Here is a 9,686-nt window from a genome sequence, read left to right as displayed (position 1 = left end):
GTAAGTAAGTATGTTTTTCAAAGCTACAAGCTTTGCACATCTGTGCCAGGGAAACATATGGGCAACTGTATATCTACTGCATCATCTAACCAGACACAGCCTAGATAGTGCTTCTGCCATGAATACGTTTAACTATCGTCAGACACCACCTACCTGTCATTCAAAAGAACTGCTGCTTACATTTAACAGTGGGGTCTCAGACAATCTGCCATTGCTTTGCAGGCCTTTGCTTGTTACATCACATCAAACTAACGAGTAAAGAAGAGCAGAGTCATTTATTTAAGATGGATCTATTTATTGTGCTTGTTGTTAGTGAGACACAGGTGTCTATCACTCCTATTACCAAATATATCACATAATCTCTAAACCATATCATACAATCTCTACATTACTGTCAAAAGTCATTTTAGGAGTGCTGGTGATGCAAAGGGAACGTGTAATCAAGTAACACTACAAAAATCGAGACGCTGACTGCATTCAAATATGCACTAAATATTTAAACAAATAAAATGCCATACAAATATTAAAATGTATAAAAAGGTGCAATGTATAATTCTAAATGCAAGATACACAAATAATACGGCTATTCAGAAATACGTCACTATTTACGAGAACTAGATCAACTAAAGTACAAAATCCCAAGTATACAGCTATACAAAACTGACAGCATGTGTGTAAGGTGAAAAGTCTTTTAAACACTGTGAATTGTATGTAAACATTGCTCAAACCCATTGCCTTGATGTACTGTGTGTATGTTAAAAACATATGCTTGAATCAGTCAAGGCAAGTGGGTTCTGTCCTATTTTCAATGAAAGCTAAACAATTACACTTGTTATATTTACATGCATCTTCTCAGACTGAGTAAAATCAGTGAAGTGAAAAGAGACAATTATATGGTGTTTAAGGACACCCTGGTGTAAAAGTATACTTACATTATAAAAAGCACTGATATATATATATGTTGTCTTTCCCCTCTCACACTCTCAGCTGCCAAAGGAATCATTATTTTTCCAAATGTGCTTGATGTAGGGAGGACTCAAATACTTTGGTAGCTGTATGCAGTTCTCCAGCACTCCAGCTCTGCCTCAGTAAATGGCCTCATCCATATTGTCATCACTGTCTGCACCAAACTCTTCACCGTTGTCAAAATATGACATGATGTAGTCAGTCTCCTGTACCATTTCAACACAAACAAACACCACACACACACAGGGTATGTTGGCGTAAGAACACATGACTTCATGCATCATATAGAGCAAGTACAATACACAGACAAAAGTATTGGGACACACAAATTTTCCTTCCGAAATCAAGGGTATTAAAATAGTTTGTCCTGCTTTTGTTGGAGTATCTGTTTCTACTGTGCAGGGAAAACTTTTTACAAACTTTTGGAGCATTGCTGTGAGGATGTGGTTGCATTCAGTGACAAGAGCTTTAGTGAGGTCCGGATGTTGGGTGACCACCACCCCACCTCTTCTTAAAAGTATTAGATGAAGCACCATCCATCATTGCAGAGAAAACAGTTCCACTGCTCCACACCTCAATGCTGGGGGCTTTATACCCCTCTATCACACGACTGGCAGTAGGCATGAGGCCAATAGGTTCATGTTTATCTGCTCCAGAGAGTCCTTTTCAGTTGACAATACTTTTCTACAATGACTAGATAAGCTGTGTGTGTGTGCATCTGCACATCTGTGTCAACAATGGGTGCAACTTAAAGTAGATGAATGCATTAATTAGAAGAAGTGTCCACAAATATTTGGACATATAGCATTTAAATGAAAACAAGGATAACACTTATTTTAAGGGACGCATATTAGGGGTTTATTAAGGTCTCGTTCTTTGTTCAGTAAAATCATTTATTGACAATGCATTACGCTTTATTCATTATGACCGTTATTAGAACATAATTAGAGGTGAGGTGTTGTAACCATGCTTAATACACTAAACCCTGAAAAACATTGATTATCTTCATCTACACAAATTATCATCATTAGGTTGTTAAAAAGGGTTAAGCTAACATCTGCCCAGCTTGCATTTTGATGGCACAGGTTACACACTAAGCAGCACTAAATCAATTGCACAACATGTTTTTTATTGGGCATTATTACAACTGATAATGCAACTATTAGTGTTTTTTTTTACATACCTCCAATTATGTACTAATGAAGGGTACTTTAATAAATAATTTACTAATGTGTAATTCAGGCTTTATTAAAAAAAGAACACAATAGTGATAAAGCCCTTATTTATGTTCCTGAAAATAAAGTGTAACAAGAAGCCTTACCTCCTCAAACTCTTCCTCATCATATTCCTCCTCACCCTCTGCCTCTTCTTCCTCTGTTTTTTTCTTTTCACCCTCTTCTTCATCAGAACTCACCTCCTCCTCTTTTTTCTCCAGTGTCTAATGGATAAAGCCATACATGTGCCATGGAGAATTGAATGAAAATGTTCTAATCTAACAGTAATGTATCACATACTATTGCAAAAAATGCCTGCTATGAAAATGAGCTACCTCCAGTTTGCGGATGATCTCCTCTTTGTTGACCCGTGGCCGTTTGCTGTGTTTAGGAATGGCTGGGCTCTCTGAAACAACATAACAACAAATTTGCTCAGTGAGACCACCATGCCTTAATTAAAGGAACTAAAGGACCTTTGAATTTCACTAAGCACTCTCAATCATATTAATCTGAGAAAATGCAACTGATATTGATTCATCTTCAAATGAAGCATGGCTTTAAACTAAACATGCCCCACTCGTCAATGCTGCAGCCTTCATGCCCCTGATCTCTCTCTTCTCTGCAGCTTTCATCCCTCTATCCACAGCCTTTCATTTCGGAGGTGCGTGTAATGGCGCAGAGTGCCGTCTTCCTGATTTCCCCTGAGACAGCAATGAGTCAGAGCCTACCTTCATCACTTAAGGACTAAAAGACAGGCCGCCTCTTCCATGCGCTCTAATTTATGCCATTTACCCTCTTTTAAGACGTGTGGCTACAGAAAGGCCTGAGTGCTGCTAGAGCACACACAGCTGCAGTGGAAGGCGACTTGTAATTCACGCTGCTAACAAGCAGTCGCACTTCGCTTTTCAAAGAAGTGTATTTAAAGCCTGACATTATTTCTCTCTAAAAGCTCTGTGCGCGTATTTTATCCTTGGCGGCGTGTGAGGCTGGAGCAGAGGCATGGCTCTCCCACAGAGTCGATGCAGGTTTTCTCTCTGGTTCCTCTCTGTGGAGTGGCTGTAGATTAGGGCCTCTGTCCCTCTGGGGAGAGGAGGCAGTGGGGCTGCAAATCAGTGTGTTTCGACCATTCAGAAGTGCTTATCTGGACTGATCTGTGGCACTCACTGTCACTCTGAGGCCTCTTTGTCCGCACACGAAGTTCTTTCGGAAAGCGCTTCCAGTCTAGAACAGAAGAATAGGAGTCAAGAGTCGAGTCAAGTCAAGAGGCTTTTATTGTCATTTCATCTCTGTACCAGTACACAGTGAAATGAAATTGCTTTTTTTTCCAGCACAAAAGGGTGTGACGTTGAACAAAGCGAGAATAAAACAATACAGTACAGGACAGACTGCAGAAAGTGCAACATGCAGACGTAGGTGACAACATTAAACTAAGAAAAAATACATATATATTTAACATGCCATGACATTATATGCAGGCAGCTTATAATGCACATGAAGCAGGAAACAATAAGGGTTTGATCTTCTTTGTAGTTCAGTGATGTGAAAAATAAATAAATAAATAAAGTTATAGGCTTATATGTTATAAAGTTCTATGTTTTGGGAACGGGTGAACAGGCTGCAGCTGAGTTAGGCCCTCATTACATATTAAACAATCTTGCCAATATTGCTCTAGCTTAAAGCTTAAAATATCACTTTCTCGCCTGTTATACTTTCCTTGAGCTCTACTCCCAAAGTCTTTGTGGATTTATGTTTTAAACACAGTTACGATTTATTCTTACACAACTTGTTTAAAGCTCTCTTTATGGCTTAAAATTAAACAAGCTGTTTGTTACTGTGCCTTTAAGATGTATATAAGATTATTGATATCTGTTCTGACTGGCTGCCCTGCATTGTGCCTCCTTTGAACTGCTGTGTAAATGGGTGGGTAAATCTTTGGTAGGATAAACAGGCGGAGATACAGTGTGTAAATAAAATCATATTTAAGCTTAGTTTTCATATACGGACTGTATTGACTGGGAACTGAATAGAGTGTTTTAAGTCTTGAATACAATTTACAGAGCAGTTCAATTGAATAAAGGGAGGGAAATTCAGTTGTCAATAATAGTTGAGTAGCACTTTTTTGAAAACCACCTCTAGGCACCTCACACCTCAGGGTGCCAAGTGGTGTTAAAAAATAATTGTTTTTGGAAAATAAACATGCCTGAAGCCCCTCCTCCCAACCTAATGTCCTACAAATACCATCTCTATCTTGTTAACATGTCCATGTCTCATTTCTGGCTTATCAGAGATAAGCAGAAGCTACCTGAACTCCAGCACAAGTTATCTGCCTTCTCTTTAGTCTTAACCCAAATTATCAAAATGCTGATGGCATAGTCTGAACTAACAAAGATGTGATTATACAAACACATCCTTTTCTATAACCTTTTTTCTGAAGCATATATGATGATTTCCTATTTTTGTCCTTCTAGTAGCGCATATGTTTCTGTGTTTAACACTAGTTTTATGTATAACTTAATTTTTCTTTTGAACAAAAGTTTGTTTGTTCTTGGTTTACACTTACACCATACAGTCTATAGTGGTTACTATGTATCAGAAATGTAATTAAACAAACAAAAACTGATGAGTCGATCATTTTTTCCACCACAATTTCAGGCTCATATCCATCCAGGTCAAAATGTCTATTACCATGGACTTGTACTGTAGAGGGCTCTGTAGGTAGAGACTATCTGTCGCTAATTCTCTGATTGACCACCATGAGACACTGGAACCAGTGCCGTCCGCTGCTGTTTCAGCCTGTCACTTTTAATTTGCCTGACACTATCATTTCAGGCTCTCGACACTGCCACACAACGGCTTTAATTAGTGTGCAGAGAACCAATCCTGACATCATGGTAATTTGTCATTCAATTAATACTGTTGATTCCGTTCTGGAAGCTGCACGGGAGTGACGATCTATTGAAATAGACCTTGATCACATTTCTTAATAAAACCTCTGAATGAGATCCAGTCTAGCATCATGTTATCAACATTCTGAAACAAAATGACCAAGTAATCAAATAAATATAAAAATAAGTAAAGCACTTACCCGGTGTCCATTCAATGGTATTGTCGGACGGTTCAGTGGTCTGATATTTGTCAGAATAACGCTCAACATCTGAAAAAAGGAAGGGAAAAAATTCTAGATAAAAATCTATTAAAACAACCTTCTTAATATTCAATGGAGGATTTTTTTTAATTCCACTCATTCTGGAGTGTATATATATATATATATATATATATATATATATATATATATATATATGATGTATATATATATATATATATATATATATATATATATATATATATATATATATATATATAATGTACTGATCAGCCCTATCATTAAAATCATTATAAGCCTAATGATATTCATCTGTCAATGGTTTTAATGTTATAGCTAACAAATATATAGTGCCTATAAAAAGATTTCACCCCCTTTAATTCATTTAAATAACTGGAATTGTGATTAATGTAATTTGCCTTTTAACAAGAACTGAGAATATATATATATGGCACATGTGTAAATATATAGGCCATCCTCACAAACCAAGGTACCTATGACTACACTAAAGGAGTTAAAGGTTGCAGCAGCTGAGATGGGAGAGACTCTGGATATGACAACTGCTGTCCGGGTTCTTCACCAGCTTTAAAAAGCTTTATGGGAGAGCTTTGACTACAGTTCACCCAAAGGCCTGTGGGAGACTCCAAGGTCACTGGAAGAAGGTTCTTTGGTCTGATGGCCTTCAGACTAGATGCTATTTTAAAATATATCTGGACAACAGACACTGCACATTATCATAAACACACCATTCCCACCATGAAGCATGGTGGTGGTATCATCATGTTATGGGATGCTTTGTGGGATGATTGACACCTGCCTACACAGTGCATCTACTAAATACTGACTTGAAGGAGATGAATATTTATGCAATCATATTTTTCTATTTTACATCATATATATTTTTTATTTAATGGACATTACTTTGCAGAAACCTTTTTAGCTTTGACATTTAAGTGTTTTTGTAAATACTTGTAAAGAAAAGCCCAATTATATTGACCATAATACCATTTATAAAAGCAAAAAAAGGTGATTTTTTACAGGCATCTGTACATCTACAGGTTAATGTTCCTAAAGAACTAAACCTTGAAAAAATATGACGTTTATGTTAGCTTGATAGGCATTCACCTACATGTGCCCACAAGCTGGTTAGTGAAACTGTTTGCTGAAATATTTCACACCAATCCTTAATCCCTACTGTCACAGGCTTGATGTTGAGTGGAAAGAGACTAAGACCTTTCTTGGGTGCAGCAGGTCGTATGTAGAAGGGTAGGGTCTTCATGGCTCCTCTGAACTCCTGCTTCAGAGCTAGCATGTACTCTGCCTCCTCCGATGTCTGCAAGGGCACCGGTTTATGCTCCAAGGGCTTTCCATTTGGAGAGAATATCCATTTAACCATAGTTGAAGTGGAGGGTAATAAAAAAAAGAATAACATGATATTTAAAGTCATTTCCATGACGTGCAATATTTACCACACCACCTGACACTCTTACCTGACAACTTATTTAAAAATATATAAAAATATAAAAATATTCACACATTTAAACATGCTGTCAAAAACTGTTTTTGTTACATAATTATGATGTAGTATATACTAATGTCATATAGTGTTATATAACACATATCAATAATAATACTTAAAAGTCAGAGTAATACTATCTAGCATTAAAGTTTGACTTAAAATGGTTTTCCGCTGTAAGAGATTCCACTATAGAATGATTACATAAACAATACAAATCATTTTAAGACAATTTGAGATTTTGGCCTGTTTGGGCTGGTAGAGAAGCTCTCTAGGAGCTCACATCTCTACTCATTTTGCTCTGGTTTCAGTTTTGGCCGTTTGTTTCTGGGGAAGCTGAGTTCTTTAGTAGCTCTGCACTTGGGTGCAATTATTCCTGTCAGTCTCTGGTGGCTCACTCAGCTGACATCACTTTCTCCTATCAAGAGGTGACAGTGGCATCCCGCTGTAGAGCGAGTCACCGCGTTCTGTCCACCAATCCGAAGAAGACTTTAACCAGATAAAAGCACTATTTAATGATTCTAACGTTACTTCAAGTCATCATGGTTCTATATAGACCTCTGAAGAACCCTTTTTTAAGCATGTAGGGCTATATGTGCAATAAATGTAACTCACAGGAAAAAGCGGTGTAGGCTGGACAGTTGAAGGTGGAAGATTTTCTCCTTTTCCTATTCCCACTGCCTCAATGCAGAAACTCAGCTGACCTCGTCCTCTGCCACGTCCTCGGCCAGCCATTGTCCAGCGCTGAAGTCAATATCAATAATGTATGTGTTCTGGAAACAGACCACAGAGGTCATACACAGCAAATTCACCACAGTTAAATCAAAACCCGCTAACAAAACTCACTAACACTGTTCAAATGTATTATGGAATTTTTGATGCCGTTAATTTCCAAAATATCTGCATAATTTAAGCAGTAATTCAGGGGGATTTGATGTAAAACAAATGCTGAGAAATATTGACAGACGCTGCCTGGCAGAAAGCTCTAAATTAGTTAAGAATGTGTTATAATATATTGTTTTACTATTCTATATGATTTTGTCCCAAAGTACTTTTTCTAAATACACTATATGCCCAAATGTTTGTGGACACCCATTTTAATGAATGCATTCAGCTATTTAAGTTGCACTCATTGCTGACACAGAAGTGCTGGCACAGAATGCACACACAGCTTCTCTAGTCCCTGTAGTGGGACTTCTATTGCCAGATAAACATGAATCTATTTGCTCTGTGCCTAATGCAAGGTGTGAGGGGTTACAAGGCCCCCAACATTGAGCTGTGGAGCAGTGGAACCATATTCTCTGCAATAATTCCCCCAATACTTTTGAGATGCGGTGCGGGTGATGATCACCCAACATCCGGACCTCACAAATGCTCTTGTTGCTGAATGCAATCAAATCCTTACAGCAATGCACCAAAATCTAGTAGAAAGCCGTCCCTGGAAAGTAGAGACAGTTACTCCAACAAAAGCAGGATCAACTCGTTTTAATATCCTTCATTTTGAAAGAAACAATGAATCAGCAGCTGTCCCAACAGTTTTGTCCATACAGTGTATATGCAATGCAATGCATATGTGTATATGCTTAAAGAATAGTACCCAAAGAAAACCTTAGTTTTTAGATTGACCACTATATATGACAGAGCCCCTAAAATATGAAATGAAAAAAATAATTATTAGACACTTAAAAAAACATTTCTTAGATTTAATGAAACCTTCCCTTAATTTCATTCATTAGATGAATCTCCATTATTGAATAAATCATTCCCTCTGTTTAATAAATCACTGCCTCAATTGAATAAATCATTTCAGAGCGTCTACTCCATAATATATCACTACATATCTGCTGCATATGCCACTTTTTTTGATGTCAATGTCAGGGACCTCTATCTAATTACTTTATACTTTATATTTTTACTACATTACTATATAGTATATTCTAGGCATTATAGAATTGATATAATACAATTTCTATGCTTAGTGCTATTTAATGTGTGTTTAAATGTTATTGCACTATTGCACCCCTGTGTATGTCCTGTACATATTACAGTTTTGGCAATAAAGCTTTGACTTTGACTCTGATAAACAACACTGCATTTCTAAATGTCTACATTTCTGATGAACACCTTAAGCCCCCCATTTCCCATCACCACTATTGACACTAAAAAAAAAGTCAACTACAGTCCTGTACAATTTAGGAGAAGCACACTTTAACATACATAATCCTCTAGCCATTAAACTTACACTTCTAGAAGCAAAGGGCTCCAACTTTCAGCTGCTTAGTAGAAGTGAACAGACTGGGGGAGCATCAGAGACACTGAACTAGCTTGTAAGTCAGATACAACATGTCTAGAAACTCTTAATTTTAAAAAGACTGTTGATCCTTGTAGTTTTGGACGAAGCATGATCATCTTGCTACGAGGGAAAGAAACGGGAGCGAAAACCTAAACACAGGAAGAATAGCCTCAATGAAGGCAGCTGACTTAGCAGCTAATTTAGCAGCATGCTAATGAAACTGCACCGCATTATTTCGCCTGGTGCGAAATGAAACGTGCTATTAACGCAGGTCAGCCTCTGTTTGTTTCATTCTTGTCATTAAAACATATCGCGATCATTTAATCTGAAGTCAGGACGCAAAATTCCCCGCCAACCAGAATGTAAACAAACACATCTCCGCCGCGTTGCGTTCAAAAATGAGCTCCCACCAGAAAACACGGGCGATACATAAGAGTTCCCTGGTCGTAAGTTCAGACGTGTCCCATAAGTTACAACAACAACAACAACAACAAAAATGTTTATTGTTACTTTTGTTGTTATATGGCTGTAATATCAGGGTAATTACACATATGTTAGTGTAATATACACTATATGTGCAAATAAATTTATATA

General features: G+C 37.4%; 1 protein-coding gene across 1 annotated transcript; it reads right to left on the bottom strand.

Annotated features, from left to right (window-relative positions):
- Window positions 1-274: 274 nt before the first annotated feature.
- polr3glb (RNA polymerase III subunit GL b) lies at window positions 275-9,477 on the bottom strand. Its single transcript, XM_072679457.1, has 8 exons — window positions 9,042-9,477; window positions 7,415-7,572; window positions 6,517-6,646; window positions 5,266-5,334; window positions 3,345-3,401; window positions 2,516-2,586; window positions 2,288-2,404; window positions 275-1,172 (listed from the first exon to the last, which is right to left on the bottom strand). The coding sequence occupies exons 2-8, from the start codon at window positions 7,532-7,534 to the stop codon at window positions 1,086-1,088; spliced, it is 651 nt and encodes a 216-aa protein (XP_072535558.1). The 5' UTR covers window positions 7,535-7,572; window positions 9,042-9,477; the 3' UTR covers window positions 275-1,085.
- Window positions 9,478-9,686: the final 209 nt, after the last annotated feature.

This window comes from Salminus brasiliensis, chromosome 5 (assembly GCF_030463535.1).
Source record: "Salminus brasiliensis chromosome 5, fSalBra1.hap2, whole genome shotgun sequence".
NCBI lineage: Eukaryota > Metazoa > Chordata > Actinopteri > Characiformes > Bryconidae > Salminus > Salminus brasiliensis.
This window is presented reverse-complemented; position numbering and strand designations above follow the sequence as displayed.

Coding starts and splice junctions, on each gene's coding strand:
- polr3glb (XM_072679457.1), bottom strand. CDS start 7,534: ATGGCTGGCCGAGGACGTGGCAGAGGACGAGGTCAGCTGAGTTTCTGC. Junction 3,402..5,265: donor TACCATTGAATGGACACCGG/GTAAGTGCTTTA, acceptor CTTCTGTTCTAG/ACTGGAAGCGCTTTCCGAAA. Junction 2,587..3,344: donor AAAGAGGCCTCAGAGTGACA/GTGAGTGCCACA, acceptor ATGTTGTTTCAG/AGAGCCCAGCCATTCCTAAA.